At 46.8% G+C, this 18,327-nt stretch overlaps 1 protein-coding gene across 14 annotated transcripts in view; it reads right to left on the bottom strand.

Moving 5' to 3' along the window:
• The window catches only part of DOCK7 (dedicator of cytokinesis 7), a 97,024-nt gene that overhangs the window by 676 nt on the left and 78,021 nt on the right, over positions 1 to 18,327 (bottom strand). For 9 of the 14 annotated variants that reach the window (XM_066555341.1, XM_066555342.1, XM_066555345.1 and 6 more), the window contains 15 exons: positions 17,855 to 17,951; positions 17,002 to 17,136; positions 16,220 to 16,372; positions 15,588 to 15,746; positions 15,229 to 15,329; positions 14,267 to 14,459; positions 13,647 to 13,790; positions 12,752 to 12,883; positions 12,156 to 12,170; positions 6,885 to 7,010; positions 5,941 to 6,030; positions 4,900 to 5,136; positions 3,181 to 3,324; positions 2,292 to 2,398; positions 1,174 to 1,341 (listed from right to left, as the gene is read on the bottom strand). In XM_066555341.1, the coding sequence (XP_066411438.1) occupies positions 1,174 to 1,341; positions 2,292 to 2,398; positions 3,181 to 3,324; positions 4,900 to 5,136; positions 5,941 to 6,030; positions 6,885 to 7,010; positions 12,156 to 12,170; positions 12,752 to 12,883; positions 13,647 to 13,790; positions 14,267 to 14,459; positions 15,229 to 15,329; positions 15,588 to 15,746; positions 16,220 to 16,372; positions 17,002 to 17,136; positions 17,855 to 17,951 (2,001 nt within the window). Of the gene's footprint in view, positions 1 to 1,173; positions 1,342 to 2,291; positions 2,399 to 3,180; positions 3,325 to 4,899; positions 5,137 to 5,940; positions 6,031 to 6,884; positions 7,020 to 12,155; positions 12,171 to 12,751; positions 12,884 to 13,646; positions 13,791 to 14,266; positions 14,460 to 15,228; positions 15,330 to 15,587; positions 15,747 to 16,219; positions 16,373 to 17,001; positions 17,137 to 17,854; positions 17,952 to 18,327 lie in introns of all 14 variants that reach the window. The other 5 variants (XM_066555343.1, XM_066555346.1, XM_066555348.1 and 2 more) reach the window with 2 other exon arrangements.

The following is an 18,327-nucleotide window of genomic DNA, read 5'->3' as shown; positions in this document are numbered from 1 at the left end:
TAAAACTCATTGCTTTTCCAAGGATTTGGGTTTGGGTTTGTATCATCCAGAGCACTGACAGAAAGTTTAATTCCTGTGTACACACAGAAGCAGCACAAACACCTGCACAACTGAAACCTTATTTAAATCTTTCAAACACATCCCTAAAGTGGAATTTGCCAGGAATGCTTGGAGTTGGACTCAGTGATCCTTGTGGGATCCTTCCAACTCAGGATATTCTATGATTTTCAGGGTATTTTATGTCATACCTGTATTAGGCCGATTATCTGATCAGACAATAATTACCACACCAAAAGCACTCGTAGGGTGCCTGGCTGGCTGGGGAGGGAAGCTCTGGTATTCCCACCATGCCAGTCAGGAAAATTTGCCAGGGAACAGCTGGGACACAGAGCTGGGGAGAGCTGCAGCATCCCAAAGCTGGGCAGAGAGGGAAGGGACCTTCCTGCAGCACTCCCAGCCAGAAACCTCCTGAGTTCAGCTCCAGGAACATCCAGCCTTGCCCTGCTGCCAAGGAGCTCCACAGGGGTCACAGACTCCTGCTGGGAACCACTCCTGGCCCTGTTCTGAGAGCCACAGCCTGGCTGGAAAGTGCTGTACCCCAAATCCCCCTGCTCATCCATCAGCTGCACATGGAGGGTTTGGTCACCCCAACCCTGGAATCTTCCCAGACCAGGTTGGAGCAGCCTGCTCTGGCAGAAGGTGCCCATGGCAGGGGTGGGACTGGATGGTGTTTCAGATCTTTCCAACCCAAACCCTTCTGTGATCCTGTGATTCCCACTGGAATTTTTATGTCCTGTCTCACACAAACCCAATCTCCAGCTCCCTGGTCTTCCAGCACCAACAATTCCCCCTGCCCTGGAGCGCCTGATCCCATTTTCATTGGGAATAAACTCCTGCCACACTGAGGGTGGTTTTGCATCTAAAAGGAATGGGATGCAGGATGGAAACAAACAAAAAACCAACTGTCCTAGCTGAGGAACAAAAGGAACATTGCAAACACCACCTACCACAGCTGCTGGGAAGGGAATGTGCTCTCAGGAGGGACAGAAGGGAACAGGGATGGGCTCAGCCAGGAGAGCCAGGACCGAAAACAAACGGATGGCGCAGGATCCCGGGAAGCTCAGAGCCCTCAGTTTCACACCCTGTGTCCCGAGAGGAACCCCAAATATGCACCTGTGGCACGTGACAGGCAGCACTGCCTTGTAGAGCTGTGGGATCTTCCTGTTGATCAGGGGCTGCAGGGCCTCCTTGAGCCGGTGGTAGTTGCGCTCCAGCTCCCGCTGATATTCCTTCTGGTCCGGCCCGATCAGGCTCTTGTTCTTCCTCAGGGCATCCTCACACCTGCAACACAAACCCTCTGAGAGCTGGGCACGCAGAAACAGCCCCTTGCTGCAGGTCTGTTCATCCAACAGTACAAACACAGCCACTCTGTCCCTCTGGGATCACAGGGATCACCCTTTGTCCTGTCTTTTGGTCATCAGGGCTCAGCTGAACCACCTGGTGTCCAGGGGGCAAGGAGAGGGTGTCACATCTCCCATTTCCAGAGTGACAACTCCTTTTTTATTGTCATTTACCCTCCACTTACATTTATCCTCTCTGAAGAGAAATGAAAAGCTAATTTCCACAGAGCCACTTCCAGTCCCAGAGGATTTAAAGATGACTAGAGTCAGGAGAGATTAACAAACAGCAGCCTGGGATGTTCATCAAGAACTCTTCTGCTTGCAAAGATGTAATTTAAATAAAGGGTAGGGAAACAACTGTATCAGTAAATCCATTTATTTCACAAGGGAAAGCTATGCTTCCACTGGATCTATTTGCTCACAGCTTTTTCATTTCAATTATTTTGGTGGTTTTTAAAATGTTTTGGTGCTATAAAAGATGCTGCAGTTTGCATGACTCAAGGAAAGTAGAGCAGCCAGCACATTTCTCCAGGGAATTGTGCCAGCATCCCTCCACTCTGCTTGGAGAAATTCACTTCAGAAGGAAATTTCATCTCCTGGCCAGTCCAGCAATTCCAGCTGACCCTGCCAGGCTGGGAGCTCTGGCCTGTTGTGATTTTTCTGGGACATTTCACAGCTGAGCTGGGATCAATTCCTCCCTGCTGAACAGCAAGGGCCACGAAGCCAGGGAGCAGCAGCACCAAGAGGGAAGGGCTGGGCAGGTGAGGAAGGAGCTGCACATGGAACCTGGCAGGTGGAGGGACAGCAGGACAGCCCTGGGTCACTGCACTGGCCCCGCTGGGGTGGCAGCAGCCTCTGCACCTGGCAGTGCCCTGGGGACCCTTCCCATACCTTTTGGTGAAGTCCTTGAAGCAGAGGCGGAGTTTGTTGTGGTGTCTGAAGAGCTTTGGATCGTTGGGGATTTCAGACAAGAAAACTTGTGCAACTTCTAAAGGTCCCTTTAGGAGAAGAAGGGGCACAGTGAGCTTCTGGGAACTGTCTGTCACACCCAATCACTGGAGAAAGTTCAGCCACATAGAAAACATCCACAAAACACAACGTTTCCTTACACAAAGCATCCTGAAGAGCTGCAGCTGGGAAATCTGGTGTAAATCACCAACCTCAGTGACAACCGAGTCGCCTTTAGGCCTTGCTTTGTTTTATTTAAAACTCTGCTTTTGGAAAACAGTGTGAGAAACTGCACAGATTCTCCATTTGTTTTCCTTTATAAGGACTCCTGACAAAGTTTGCTCAATTCACAACTGAGGCAAAGTTTAAACAATGCAGATGGAAGCCAGGGAGTGTTTGCCAGCACCACAAACTCAACCCAGCACTCAGAACTCCAGCTGATTTTTTTCCAGATTGTGCACTGTGCTTTACTCAGGCTCCTTCAGCTTTTCCTCAGTTTTTCTCCACTGCTTTCCATTTTGTTGAAAATCCACAGCAGGACACAATCCTGCAGAGCCTGGCTAACAAAGGGAAAGTTTAGGCAAGAGGAGCAGGCAGAAACTGCTGCAAGTGCCAGGAAGGAGCAGTAACTGAGGGAGGGATGTTTCTTCCCAGTTTCTTTCCACATTTTCAAGACTCTTACTCAAATAGCAAAATCACTGGGAACAGCTGGCCTAGACCTACCCTAAGTGACCCTAAACACATCCCACAGACTGAGCAAATTCCAGGGGAATTGAGAAACAAGGCCCAAGGCTGTGCACTGCCAGAGCCCAGCTGGGACAGTGATCCTCACCTGATTCACTGTGGTACCTACTGATCCCTGCAGCACCATCTGCAGCATCTTGGGGTCTGCGGGGTCTTGGTGGGTGGCAAAAGCCAATTCCTGGGTTTTCTTCTGCATGTCCTCGATGGCGACCTCGATGGGAGTCAAAATGATCTAAGCAAGAAGCCAGAAGAGGATTTTTGTTATGGCTGAGCTTGGCAACCAGGCACAGACCTTCAGCAACACCCAGGCCACAGTGGGGTGGTGTTGGAACCCTGCTTACTGAGAATTTCAGACTTTCTGCGCTGACAGGCACTAACCCCCAAGAGAACATTACATTTGACCTAAAACCATAAAGAAAGCTTCCAAAATTAAATAATACAACTAAGATTATAAATATATAATTTAAATAAAATTATATAATAGCACATAAAAACTTAGAATTCAAAAATTTAAAATATAATATATATAAAACAATATATAAATAGAAATTTTGTTTATATATAAAAATAATATATATAAAACAAAAACTAATCCTTCTTCACCTTCTTCAAAAATTAAAATATTATATAATTAAATAAAGAATCCACATTACAAACTCAAAATAATTAATTATTAAATTAAAAATAAAAATAATTTCAATATAATTTCTTAATTAAACAATTTATCCTTAAGAAACTTTATTAAAAAAATACAACTCCATTTTTAATTTATTAAAATTCTATAAAACTCACAATTTATAAAACTATAATTTAAATTAAAAACTAGTAAACATCTAAATCCAAACAAAAAATACCATCTCACACATTTAATCCCAACCTTAACAAAAACAAAAACAAACAAACAAAACAAACAAAAAAAAAGGTTTGATTTTTAGCTGTGTTTCTGGGTGCCCTAGAGCTGTCTGAGATGTTTCTGAGTGGCACTTGTGTCCCTTTGGGTCACTGCTCACAGTGTCCCAGTGACCACACCTGATCCTGCCCATCCTTGGAAAATTACCAAACCTCCATTATCACAGAATCATGGAATGGTTGGGTGGGAAGGGCCCTCAGAGCTCATCCCATCCCACCCCCACCATGGGCAGGACACCTTCCCTGGACCAGGCTGCTCCAGCACCAACCCAGCCCGGCCTGCAGAGCTCTTCAAGCATCCCTCCCTGGTGTGGAGGTGGTGGGGCAGACACAGCCCTGAATCAGTCTGGGCCTACTTTGGGTTGAATGGCAACAGGGAGAATTCCCTAGGAACTCCTAAGCTGTCACGGACATATTTCATGAAAAATTTTTTTGTGAAGATCTTTTCTCCTGAGAAGCTGAGAAAGTACAGCTTCTCCATGTTTTGCTGCTTTAGAATGTGATTCAAAAAATTGTTTACCCAGCATGTGAAATTGTTTTTACTTGATGACCAATGACAGCCACCTGTGCTGAAGCTGTAAGCAGTACAAGATTTTATTATCATTCCATTCCTTTCTATACCTTGCTAGCCTTCTGATGAAATCTTTTCCTCTATTCTTTTAGTATATAATTTTCTTTTAATATAATATACATCATAAAATAATAAATCAACCTTCTGAAACATGGAGTCAAGATTCTCATCTCTTCCCTCATCCTGGGACCCCTGTGAACACCACCCCACATTTGGTGCCCCCGAGTGAAGAACATTCCCACACTGAGCTCCTAAGGCCAGCTGGAACGGAGCTGAAGGAGCCTCCTGCACCACCAGGCCCCACTGCCCACCCGGCTGCGGCCTCACCTCCTCCTTGTGGATGACGTTGATCCTGGTTTTGATGTAGGGGAAGGCGTGGGAGGTGGTGAGGATGGTCTTGCGCTTGAACTGCTCGTGCAGGTCGCCGTGGGCGCGGCCGTCCAGCGTGAAGGGCGTGCAGTACATGAAGCGCCGCAGGTTGTAGTTCTTGTCAAAGTAGGTGATCCTGTCCTTCATCTCGTACGTGTCGAAGTAGGGCTCCACGTAGGTGATCTGGATGTAGGCCTGCAGCAGGGAATGTGCTCCTCAGCTGTGCTGGCCCAGCTGGAGCTGTGTCCTCCCAACACCACTGCACCAACTGGGGCTGGGCTCTGCCTTCAGAAATCCCACTCAGACCAGAGGGACCCTGGTGCTGCTGCCAGTTTGTGGGCTGGGCAAAGCACAGCTCGCTGTCCTTCCCTTCTCATGCCTCTCACATCATGGAATCATGCAATGCCTTGTGTGGGAGGGAGCTCAAAGCCCATCCAGCCCACCCCTGCCACAGGCAGGGACACCTGCCCCTAAACCAGGGGGCTCCAACCTGCTCCAACACTTCCAGGGATCCAGGGGCAGCAACAGCTTCTCTGGGCACCCTGTGCCAGGGCCTCACCACCTAACAATGAATTTCTCCCCAGTACCCAATCTAAACCCTTCCTTGCAGGTCATGCCCTGCCCTGTTTCCCAGGCCTGCTCCTGCTCTTTCTGCTACTCTCAAAGGACGTGGCACAAAGGTGACAAAATGCTGCAGCTGCACAAAAGCCAGGGAATGGCACAGCCCCTCCTGCCTTGCACCCAGCAGAGCAAGGCCAGCACAGCCTCTGTCCTTTCACCTCCTCCCTTCCCACCCACCACTACCAGGCCAGGGAAGGGAATGGCCAATCCTGCATCCCTTGCTGGAATTATTTTCCCAAATCCCCTCCCAAGCAGCCACAAGACGCTCAGAACATGGATTTTGTTGCCCACGTGGTGAAATTCAGGGCAGAATTTGTCCCACTGCATTTTCACCCATTCAGGACCTGTTCTATCTCTACACCTGTATTGTGCCCTTACCTTGTTGGGATCAAGTTTACATTTGTCCACAGGGTTTGAGTCCTTGATCACCTCCAGCACATCTTCCCCAAACCGTTCTCCATAAAACCCCTACAACCAAGGAGAAAGGAAAAAAAAAAATCAAATGCAGCCCTGGTGAGGGCTGGAGGGCAAAGGCACCATTCAGGGCAGGTGAAGCTCCACATGCCTTTGGCAGAATGTGACCTGCTGAACCCAGGAGAATTCCAACAGTCACATTCCAGGGTAATGGGAAAAAACAAGCCCTGGAAAGCAGGAGAGCCTTCCAGCAGTGTCTGGTTCTGAACAAGGCATTTGGGTTTATTTTGTGTCTGTGTGCAACTAAAATGGGTCAGTTCAGGATCCACTGGTGCTGGAAATAGAATGTCTGAATTTCAGTTATTTATTTTAATTAACATTTAGATTAACTGTTTTAATCATAACCTATATATATATATATAAATTATAAATACTGTGATATTCCTAAATTACTCTCAGCCAGCATTTAGCAACGTTGTCATAACCTACTTTTGTGGCAGCACAGCCTGGGAAAATTAATGAAGCTTTAAGTTTTGTTAAACCAACTCTGCTGTGCTTCAATGAACAAAGGCTAGGAGAAAGAGATGGACTGTTGAGTGAGGTTGGACATCTGGAATGCAGAACTTATGGACCACAGGGACATCTTGGAGAAACCAGAAGATAAAGAAGAGACTAAAGATTCAGTCTATGCCTTAGGAAGACCTTACTGGAGTAGACAGATAATGGGAACTCCACAAATTTTCAGGGAGAGCCTCTGATCAGGGAATTCCTCTCCTCCCACAGAGGTGGCACCAGCAGGAGGGCAGGGGACACCAGCCCAGCTCTCAGACACCCAAACTGCTTTTCTGAGGGGCTGCTCCTGTGAAATAACTGATGATGAAGTTAAACTTCCAGTGAAACCCTCTCACCTCCAGCCGATGGGAGATTTCAGCCAGCTTGGTTATTGCAGGCTCCTTGTAAACAAACTCTTGCTCATCCAGGTCTCCAAACTTGGTTCCATAAAAACCAACTCGGAAGTAGGTGCCAAACATCCTCTTTCCATCCTAGGGATGGAGAAACAAGAGGTTATTTCAGGGTGGAGACACGCACACCCCCAAGCACGGCTGCAGGCAGGTTCCTGAATTTATGCAAAAATGAAAAGAAATTATAAAACAAGAGAAAAAAAATTAGAAAGAAAGAAGGGAAAGAAAAAAAAAACCACACCTGGAACTCAGCATGGATGCATTTAGCAGCAAACACCACAATGGAATTATAAACTAACATGGAATTCTATGGATCAGTTACGACCATCAGCCCAACCCTGCAATGACTTCTCCCAACCCAGGAGGAGCCTGGAGGTGCCAGCATGGAATTATGGAATGGTTTGGGTTGGGAGGGGCCTGAAAGCCCATCCAGTGCCACCCCTGCCATGGGCAGGGACATCTCCCACTAGCCCAGGTTGCTCCAAGCCCTGTCCAGCCTGGCCTGGGACACTTTCAGGGAGCCAGGGGCAGCCACAGCTGCTCTGGGAACTGGAGACTCACCATCCTCACAGGGAACAATTCCTTCCCAATATCCCACCTAAATCTATTCTCTTTCAGCTTAAGAAGCATCAGATGTCTCTGAGAGGCAGCCAAAGGCAAATAAATCCCTTTGTTGAGATAATTATCTGAGGCTCTCCAAAGCCTGTGCAGAGACCCTGCAGGGGTCAGACACCCCTGGAATCACCCAGCATGGATTCCCCCCAAATCCACCCTCCAGGAATTGCAGGGTTGGGCCCAAGTCAATGTCCAGTTCACTCACACACACACACACAAGTGCTTTTGAACCAGCATTCCAGCTGGGAGGTGTTACACTCTCTAGGAACTGCCTAGGAGAGAGGGCCAAAGTCACTCCTGGTGAAAGCAGATGCAATCCTGTGCCATGTACCTGCTTCCAGGGGAGCCAGTGGTGAATTTGGCCCCGAAACGCAACAAAAGGAGAGAAACAAGAAAGATTTTTTGCTGGAAAGGCAACGGAGAAAATCTGATTAAAAAAGAGAGAGAGAGAGAGAGAGAAGAAAAATGCTTTAAAAATTAAACACACCTTGCTTGTGTTAAAGAACTCACGCTGCATGCACAAACCAGGGATGCCTTTCAGCAAGAAACTCCAAAATGTTCACCTTTACTCTCGTGACAAAGTGTGATGCAGTTAAGAACACTCAGGGTCCCTGAGCTGGGTTAGGGTTTGGCTTCAAACAGCCCTTACAGGTGTCCTGGCTGCCAGGTTTTATTTTAGTATTTTGCTATGGCAAAACTGATCTCTTGTGGTGATGCTGAACACGATCTATGGAAGGCAAAGAGGATAAATAAGCCAAACTAAAATAAAAAAACCCTTCAGGCAAACTCCAGACTGCAAAAATCACTGGCATGGCCACTTCTCCTGGCTGGAGGAAACTCTGGAGCATCCCCCTGGAGGTGCCTGAGGGCCAAAAACTTCCACTTCAGAGCTGAGCTCTGCCCTCCGGGAGGCACCTGGGGTGAGTAGCAGCCCTCATCCCAAAAAAGCAACACCAGGGCTCCCTGGACCCTGCTCTAGAGCCTGTCCCTCTGGGAATCCTCCTGCAGAGAGGGGCTCTTCTCCAGCCCCACTGAAACCCCCAGAGCTTTCAGCACACCACAGGACCCCAGGAGCCCTCCAGGGTGGGAACTGCAGCTGCAGAGCTGCTGCTGTTTCACTGGATGTTGCCATTTCCCTGGACTCCCTGCCTCTGTCCAGTGCCCATCCCTCTGGATCCATGCAGGACTGAGCTACTGAACCCTTTTTTCCTCATCACTACCTTTTCAAAGCCACAGTTTTGGATAACATTATCCACACTAAAATCCCTCAATATTCAGCATTTCCAGCTTCCATCTCACTCTCACAGACAGAAGGCTCTGACTCCAGGGCTCCTTTCTCAAAGTCCTTCCCAAGGCAGCACCTGGGGCAAGGTGGGGTTGGAACCTGCTCTCTTTAAGGTCCTTTCCAACCCAAACCATTCCATGACTCCGTGTCTGCCTGGGGGGAGCTGCCACATGGATCAGCTCCCCAGAGCCAAAGTTTGTGGGATCCTGCCCCAGCCCTGGCACTGGGTGGTTGAGGACACACCGATTTCTAATTCATGAGCTTTTTCCTCCCTTCTGGGCCAGGGGTTTCCAGGATGGGAAGCATTTGCAGAACCAGATCCCTACAAGTGAGTTTTTGCCATGGACACCTGCCCAGGCAGCTCCTTTTTACAGGCAGGGTAAAAATGACAAGGGAGGAAGAGAATGCTGTCTGCTGATCAGCATAAATCCCTGAGGAGTCCTGCTGGCATTTTCTAAATGCATAAAATAAGAGTTTTGGGGCACTGGGGAGCCCCAGGAGTGGCAGGGCTGCAGGGAGGCCTGGTGAGATTCCCTGTCCCTGTGTGAGGTCAGCCCCCAGCTCATCCCCACGCTGCTCTGGCTCTCCCTGCTAAATCCAGATGCTGGATCCCAGTTAAAGGGACCCCAGAGGCAGCAGGGAGGAGCACTGCCAGCCCCTGATGTGACTCATGTTGGGAATCTGTGCCTGGAGGCAAGGGAATGGGAGCAAAGGCCTTTGGGGAAACACTTCCAGGCCTGCCAGGGATATTCAGGAGCTGCCACTTCCCTGGGATCAGCCCCATGCCTGGCAGTGGGGACAGGGGATGGCTCTGTACTGGCATCTCCAACTCAGCCAACACCAAACCACTTCCCAGCCACAGCAGGGAAAACTGAACAAATCATTAAATGCTCTGTGGTCTTGTTTCTGGCAAGAGCTAAAAATGCAGATATGAGGGAGGAATTATTAAAAGCATCATATCTCCTATTATTTTATCAAAAAATAATAGGATTTTGGGAGGAGAAGAGAATGAAGGTGAACACTGAATAGCCATCACACAACTGGCAGAGCAGGTAACAGCCACCATGACTTATGAAGGTTCATGATTTGTTATTATGCATGGTAAATACCTTTCCAAATATTGCTGGGAATAAAGTTTTGGGGTTATCTCTTGCACGCACACAAAAAGCTTTGCCAACAAGATTTGGGGGGAAATAAATCAGATGCAAGAGGGATCATTGCTTCCTCCTCCAGGACAGCAGCAGCTGCCTGGAGGGTGCAGGAACAAAGCAACTTCTTCAAAATACAGAATTCAACCCATCTTTACCAAACCCAGCACTGTTATTTTCCTGCTCAATTTTAACCCAAGGTCCTTTACAGTGTTGCCAACTACTCCAAGTCTTCCAATATTGATTTTTTTTGGGAAAGAATCAGCTCCTGGAGCCCTGTTATCCACTGGCAACCTCCCCACGCACAGCTTAAAAAGAGTTTTTAAATTCTCGTGGCACAGCATGAAAAGATTTTTTTCTTAATTTTCCTAACTGGAAAGCAAACAAATAGAATGAATTCAACAATTATTCCATGAATAAGCACACCAAGCCCATCAGTTGGTGTGTTTAAGGAGAGCTCAGGAATGCTCTGGTGCCAGCCCCAGGACACTGTAATGCTTGTAGTTGGCAACACCACATTCCTTGTGCCATGAGGGGGGTGCTGCTGTTGGCATAGCTCTTTGCTAAAACGAAATTGGGGGTTCCACAGTGTAAAACAAACAAAAAAAAAACAAACAAAACAAACCAAAAACAAACAGGGGAGGTGGGGGAAAAGGGGCAGAGAAAGGGAAAAAAAATTCCACAAGTAGGAACTTACCACAACAGACAATAGTAAGAGTGGGGAGGAGGGTCAGCAACCAGGGCGATAGAGGAGAAAACAGAAAGTATTTAATTAGGGAAATTCCATAAAACAAACAAGCAGCAAATTGGCAGCAAATAAATTTTAAAATTAAAAAAAAAAGGGGGGGGGGGCGAGCATCCATTAAAATATTTAAAATAAGGGGAGGGGGAAAAAAGGGCAAAACATGCAACAAACCTGAAAGCTACAAAGCACAAAGGTCAGAAAAAGTGTGGCAATGAAGGAGCACGATGACAGACGAGAGCTGAACCCACGGTGTCTTTTACCATGCAGTAAAACATGACCAAGTGGTGTTAGAATCATAACCAATGGCAGGAGTCTCTCCAGGGGTCGATTTAGGGGCAGAATAATAAAACAGATGCTCACAGGCCTTGTTGGCTTGAACACATTTGCATCATTTCCACACCTAGCACAGGTTCTCTGCTGGGCTATGTCTGCCTGGACCTTCCATGGGGACAAAGGGATGATTTCCAGGGCCAGCCCTGAAGTGTCAAGGTTTTTAAGCTGCTCAATTTCCATTTTTTTGCCAGGCTGGAATTGAAGCTGACATTCAGACATCACCAGCCTTAATTATGTCCCGCAACACCAAAGGTTTTTTTGTCTCAGCCTCGGTTCAGTAAATGTGTGGTGGAAACCTGGAGGGAGGTGGCCCAAAATGAGCTGCCTGATCCATAGAAAAGCAAAAATAAGCTGAAAAGATGAAGCCTAAACAAAGAACATCATATTCACAGAGCTTTTTAGTGCTTTTTGAGACTTCTCCATGCTCATGCACCCACTGTGCCAGCTGGACTAGGGCTGGAGTCAAAGTGGCCCTGCAGATCATTCAATTGCTTTGTCCATTTTTAACCCAAAAGCGTGGTTCTCGTGGTGTGTGTTGCAGAACTGTGAGCACACAGCCTTCCTCAAAAACCCAGGCAGCAAAACTGGCCCCAGTTAACACAACTGAGCCCTTTTACTGCCAGATAAACCCCTACATAAATTGACTGAGAACAGAAGGAAGCAGTTTCTCCTCTGAGATCAAAGGTGCACCTGCAGCAAACCAGGTTTGTGTTTGGTACCTCTGAGCATTGGTGCTTAAATCGACCCCTGTGGGTGGGGTGAAAATATGGTATGGAGGGATGATTTTCTGTGTCAATGCTGATGGAAAGAAATATAAACAAATTATAAAAACAAACTAGTGATGATACAGTGGCTCATTCACCAAAGAACCTCATTAGTGGAACACGTCAGCATCCATGCACTACCTACAGCTGCTTATGAAGAAATTCCTACTACAACCACGGTTTATTGGGATTTCTTTGGTTAATGAATTGTTTTAAACAGCAGACAGCAACAGAAACACCCACAGCTAGCACATGTGGGCAAGCGTTGGCGTGAGTCATCTGGAAACTCAATTAGTGTTCTTTGCTAACTAAGATGGAGTTACCTACCTCCCAGCCAGTACTCTGTGTGATAAAAAGTAAAAAGGGCATGTCACAGAAACCAAAAAAAAAAGAGTTTCAAAGGCCAAAACATGACCAGCAATAAGCCTGCAATGGTTTCAATGGTTCTAAGTCATCATACAGCCAAAGCAGCCTCCTCTGGCCCAGCACAGCCAGACCCTCACAGCCCTTAATTAAGCTGGTGGCTTTTGCACCATCCAAGTTTGGAAAGGTTCCTTCAATTCTTTAACCACCACATGAACAAACAAATAAACCCCCCAGCATTTCTGGATGTTACCTACCAGGCTAAAGGCAAGGTACAGTGGGTTTTCCCAGCATGCAAAATACAGTTTAAAAGAACATCTGAAAGGGTAAACTGGAATTTTTAAGTTTTGGATAGTTCTGAAGTTACAACAAATCTTGGTTTATGATGTTCTCTTGTATTAAATTCCAGGAAAAAAAAAACTGTTAATGATCCTTGTATTTACTGTGGATCATCATTTGACAATTCTCTGGAATCTGAATAATGGTTTTTCATTTTCCTTGCACTGAGCATTTGAAGTTTCTTCACAATTCACCCTGCAGCTGAAAATTCAAACCATTACCTGGTGAACAATCTTGCTGAATGCTTCCTGCAGTTTACCATGAATAGTAGACAACTTCTTGGCATCTCTGTTGGCTTCATGAATAGGAATAAGGACTTTGTAAACCTCATTAACTGCTTCATACATGCCAGCCTACAAAAATAAGGCCCATCAGATTGCTCTATCAATTCAACAGCCAGAAAAACACACAGCATTTAAATGATAAAACTGCAAAATGAAAAGGTGGCTGAGACTCCACTGTGGGATAATCACTTCATTTCTTGAAATGCACCCAGAGATAAATGGAATAAAATCCTCAGTTACCCCTGAAATCAAGAGCCTGGTGCATTACACCTTGCTGCCAGTAATTAGGATCATTAACATAACCAATCCTGGGATATTTTGGATGGACACAGGCACAGGAGTAAACAATCCTAACCAAACCTATGGGCATTAAATATGGAAAAGCTCAAGTGCACATTTCAGCTTTTTCTGTTCAGTACATCTTCAGCCTGTTTGACTTCTGCATCCACTTCTGGCACCCCAGAAGAAATGGACTTGGGAAGATGCTCAGGATCTCTCTCACTGGAATGGGTCCAGCCTATCTTGGGCAGTCACTGCACAGAAGGGCTGAGCAGGAACTCCAGGTTTTTGCTCTGGATTTATTGCTACTTGTGCTTAACCCCACTGAATGACACTTCATGTTGTGCCATGGGAATTAATTCACTCCTTCTCCTTGGTTTACTCCAGAGAGCAAACCAGGCTGTTTTAAACAATTAAAACTCCAACTGTTCTGTGCAAATGAAGCATTTACAATAGCATTACACACTCAAGAGAGAAAACATTTTCCTTCCTACTGCCCAGCAGTGTGAGGTTGCTGGAGAAGGGAGGTAAAGAAATGAAAGTCTTTCTCTACCATGGAGAAAGATGCTGCAGCCTGTTCCAGCAATCCCACCAGGCCAGCTTCTGTAAAATACTTCCCAGAACAGATTCCTTCTTCATCTGGGGACACAACATCATCAGAAACTGCTGACTCTTCCAAAACATTGGAAGATATGTTCTGGGGAGATACAAGAGATAAAAATATATTTACTCAATTCAAACAACACTCAACTTTCAATACTTTGAAAGGCAGTCAAATCCTGGAATTTCTGTAGACGTGGCTTTCTATTTTTGTAGAGTATATATATAAAATACAGCTTTCTATTTTTGTGGAGTATACACGTAAAATACGGTTTTCTATGTTTATAGAGTATATATGTAAAATATTGCTATTTTTGTGGTGCATATATAAAATATATCTATTTTTGTAGAGCATATATGTAAAATACTGCTATTTTTGTAGTGTATATATAAAATACATCTATTTTTGTAGAGGATCTGTATAAAATACACATTCCTCACAGAGCAGCATCTCATTCATGCAACAAACAGCGAGCATAGTTTGAGGATGTAGGCACAGAACTCCCAGCACATGGAAACACTTTGTAGCTCAGCAGCAAAGCCCAAAAACCCCTTAGAGAGGATGATGCCCACCTGGAATGTCACACAGCCCACAGGGAGGTACTTCCTGTCCTCCAGCATGCTCAGGTACTCGGCCACCAGGGCTGCAGAGTGCACCAGGCACTGGGCAGACTCGGCGTGGTTGCTCCTCTCAGAATGTTTCCCTGCCATGTTCTGCAGCCACGTCAGCCTCAGGTCAGGGGAATTCTGGTAGCCCTTGGCAATCCTAAAGGGAGACAAAACCTCTGTGCTTCCATGTCCTTTCCTTCTGAACCAGCACAGCCCTTCAGCATGGTTTTTTCACACTGTGTTTAGTCGCTTCTGCTTGAACACCAACCCCCTTGGTGCTGTCTGGAAATCCCTGAGACAAGAAGCTGTTGAGATGGAAGCCACCCTGAACTACAGATTTCTGAGCCAGTTAGTGGTGGGTGAGCAGTGGGTGATGCTGAAGCTCCTGCCCAAAGCCCATGTTTCACCTGAGGCTGGTGGCAATCCAAAGGTGTGGCACAATCAGAGCACACCTGCCTGGCTCCCTACAACAAAACCTCTGCTGACCACTAAGAAGCCCTCAGGGCCATTAGTGCAGACAGCACCATGAAATTTGGCACTTGGGAGCTTAACTTGGCTCTGGAATATCTTTTGCATATGGATACCATTGTATGTACCACCAAAAAGCCTTCTGGGCAAGCAAGTGCTGGAAGACCCCCAAGCTTTCCCTGAAGCAAGCAGGGAGAGTTCCCTACTCAGATGGAAGATGAGATTTCCAGGGGTGGCTGGGGAATGAAAACTCCTTTTAGCCAAGATAAGCTGCCCAAATGCCAAACAAAACCTCTCAGCACCACAGTCAAACACAACAGACAGGCATAGATTGGTCTGTGAGCAGTGAGACCCAACCTGCTCCACAATCAAGTCCTGTAAGTGCCCCAATGTGCAGCATCTGAGCCCAAACCCACGTGGAGCACTGACATCTCCTGTCCCTACAGTGCCAACTCTACCTGTACATCAGGTCAATCAGCATTTCTGGATCTTCCTGGTGCTCCTTCATTTTAACTGTGTCTGACAGGATCATATGGAGGTTGAACACTAAATCCTGGACCTGTTAAAAATAAGCTGTTGTAAGGAACTGGCAATGGGAATTGAGCTACACATTGTTATGTGAGGAACAAAGTCACTCTGAATTTTTGCATCTTGTCAGAACTAATCAAAGACCTGAGTTTTATGTGATTAGATGATTAAAAATACCAAAATCCAAACCCTTTCCAGGAACGCCAGCAAATTCCAGTTCTAGATGGAGGTTTAGGCAAAGCCTGTTAATGAATTACATATTGCATGTCTTGTGGTTTCTGTCTCTTACCTGGTCAGGAAATGTTGTCTCCCTAAGTTCCAGATCCTCCTCAGCATATGTCAGAATAGTCTTGAGGGAACGCCGCAGGAATTCTTCATTGAAGTTCTGGGATGTCCCCACCAGGGATGAGAGGGACATGGTCACCTGCATCTTCACTCTGGCAAAGTTCTGCAACAGAGATGTTGTTATGGTATTTCAGCAGCCTGGAGACAGTGCAATAGCAGTGCTTTGTTCATGGCACCCTCCTCCTGACCCGCCAGAGAAAGAAAACTGAAGTTTTGCAAGAAAGGCTGTCTCAGAGCAGTGATTAGAATCAACCTGGTGCAGCCAAACATCAAAATCTGATGATTATTTAGTTCCAGATAAAGGTTCTCCTGCAAAAATATTAATGTTGTCTGTTTGCACATGGTGTCCTCTCACACACTCTGAACAGGATGACCCTCTCATGAAACATCCTTGATCCCAGTTAGTTTTGATTTGGTCAAGCCTTAAAAACTTTAATCCCATTATCTTTGCTGTCAATCCCCCCCCAGGCCCTGGCCAGAAGCAGGGTGCCCCCCAGTTCTGTGGGGGACTGCACCCACAGCCAGCAGCCCCAACCCCGTTATCTGCAATAACCCAGGGAGAGCAGCAGGACTCACGTTCCCGATCTCGAAGTTCTGCCTCATGAGGAGGTACAGGGAGGCACTGGCGTGGGACCTGATGGGGCCAATGCTGCTGCTGCAGTGCCTCAGGAGCCTCAGGCACAGGTCTGCACACTGCTCTGTCTCCTCCTCAAACAGCAGCTCAGGGAACTGGAAAACAGCAGGGGAGGAAATCGGAACAGGCAGGGATGAGCACTCAGACAAACAGGCAGCAGTGAGGGTGCACTGCAATGAGAGGGAGCCCAACCCCTTCTGTTTTGGGGGAATGATGCTCATTTCAATCACTTTACAGTAAGGCAGAACTGGCAGCACTGGAAGGCAACTCATTTTATCGTCCACTCCAACTTGCTCCTACATCTACACCCTCACAATGATTTACATCACTCCCAAAATCTCAGGCTTAAAACTTTGAGCTTCTCCCCGCACACCTACAGAAACTGGGAAACAAATCCATTTAAAGTGAGATTTGTCCAGCTTAAACCCCACCTGTGCCTTGAGCTCCCCACACTGAGCAGAGCTCCCCTCTTCCCACTCAGTGCCAGCCAGCAGGAACTCACATCCCAGCCATGGTGTGTGAGCTGCACTTTTTGCTGCAGCCAAGCCCAAAATGCAGAAATGCAGGTACTGCCCATGAAAACCAGGCCAGGCTATGCTGCCTGAAAATTAACACTGCCCAAAACAATAATTGCTTGGGGAAGTGGCCCCATACAAAGGAAGGAACAGCACCTTCCTCCCTCAGTGCTGCTCAGGGGGGATTTGTGCCCCCACAGGGGATTCACCTTGGAGACCAAAGCTCTCTGTGTGGCAAAGCAGTGCTGGAGGTAAAGGGCACTTTGGTTGCAGGCCATGCTGTGCAGCAGCACTTTGAGCACCCCGCCGAGGATGCTCTCCTTGGACTCCGTCACCGACACGGTCTGCAAAGGAAACCAGGACTCCATGAGAAACAGGGAAAACAAGACTCCATGAGAAAAATGGGAAACCAAAATTCCATGAGAAAAAGGGAAACCAAGATTCCACAAGAAAAATGAACCTCCTGTGTGCCTGTCCATGTGGGAGAGTGCAAATAGCTCTGACCAAGAGCCCTTTGCATGGGGAAATGACCCACTTAGCTGGGCCTGCCAAACAGCCCCGTTCTGAGGCAACCCCCAGGTGAGGAACACCTGAACAATCCTTGGGATTCCTGGGTCTCTCAGCAGATCAGAGGTGGATTTGGGAAGCATGGTCCTGCCTGCTCCCAGTCCATGCCCAGGTTCATCTGTACAGAAATCAGGGGACAAAGTGAGTACAGGCCCAGGAGGTTGACCTGGATCCCAGTGATTCGAGGCAGGTTTGGGGAAAAACTGGAGGAACTGTTTGGGATAGGGCAAGATTTGGAAATTTTTACAATTCATTCCTGAATAACTATTTCTTATATTACAAGGAAGGGAGACTCTTCAAATCTCAATTTCAAGACTGAAGGAAGGTATTGCAATGTAAAACCAGATTGTTCCAGGCTGGTATTTGAAGAGGCATCACTCCCTTGCTGCTGCAGCTGAACAGCTCTCTCAGCACCGAGGCAGTTCTGTTTAACCAAGTGCTGCCTGGCCAGGTGACTGCAATGCCATTACATCTCCATTTTCTTATCAGCCTCACCTGTACAACTATCTCTAGAGTATCCAAAATTATCAGGTTGGCTTCTGTTGCAAGATTCCCGTCAATGAGTGCTTCGTGTTCTATCTCTGCCCTTGACCTGATCAGAGAAAACAAAGAAATAAAATTACTTCCTGATTTAGGAACAGACCTACATATTTTCCAGTCAAAAATGTTCTCTCACTAGCAGGAAACTCCCAGTTACAGTTTGCATATTTATCACTGGACAACACCACAAAGATATTTCAATGCACCCCCTGAGAGGACAGGAAGGAAAACTCAGTTTTTTTACAAGTACAGACTTACAGAGGCTTCACGTTCATCATGCTTGGAGAGCTCACACTGCTCTCTGACACTTCACTACTCTCCCAGGAACACAACAACAGTTTAGAAGCCCAGTCCAACTCCAAACTGGCTCAGCAGCATCGTTAGGCATGCGACAGCACAACCAGGAACAGGACATGTGGCTTTATGCT

This window comes from Molothrus aeneus, chromosome 9, assembly GCF_037042795.1.
Source record: "Molothrus aeneus isolate 106 chromosome 9, BPBGC_Maene_1.0, whole genome shotgun sequence".
NCBI lineage: Eukaryota > Metazoa > Chordata > Aves > Passeriformes > Icteridae > Molothrus > Molothrus aeneus.
This window is presented reverse-complemented; position numbering and strand designations above follow the sequence as displayed.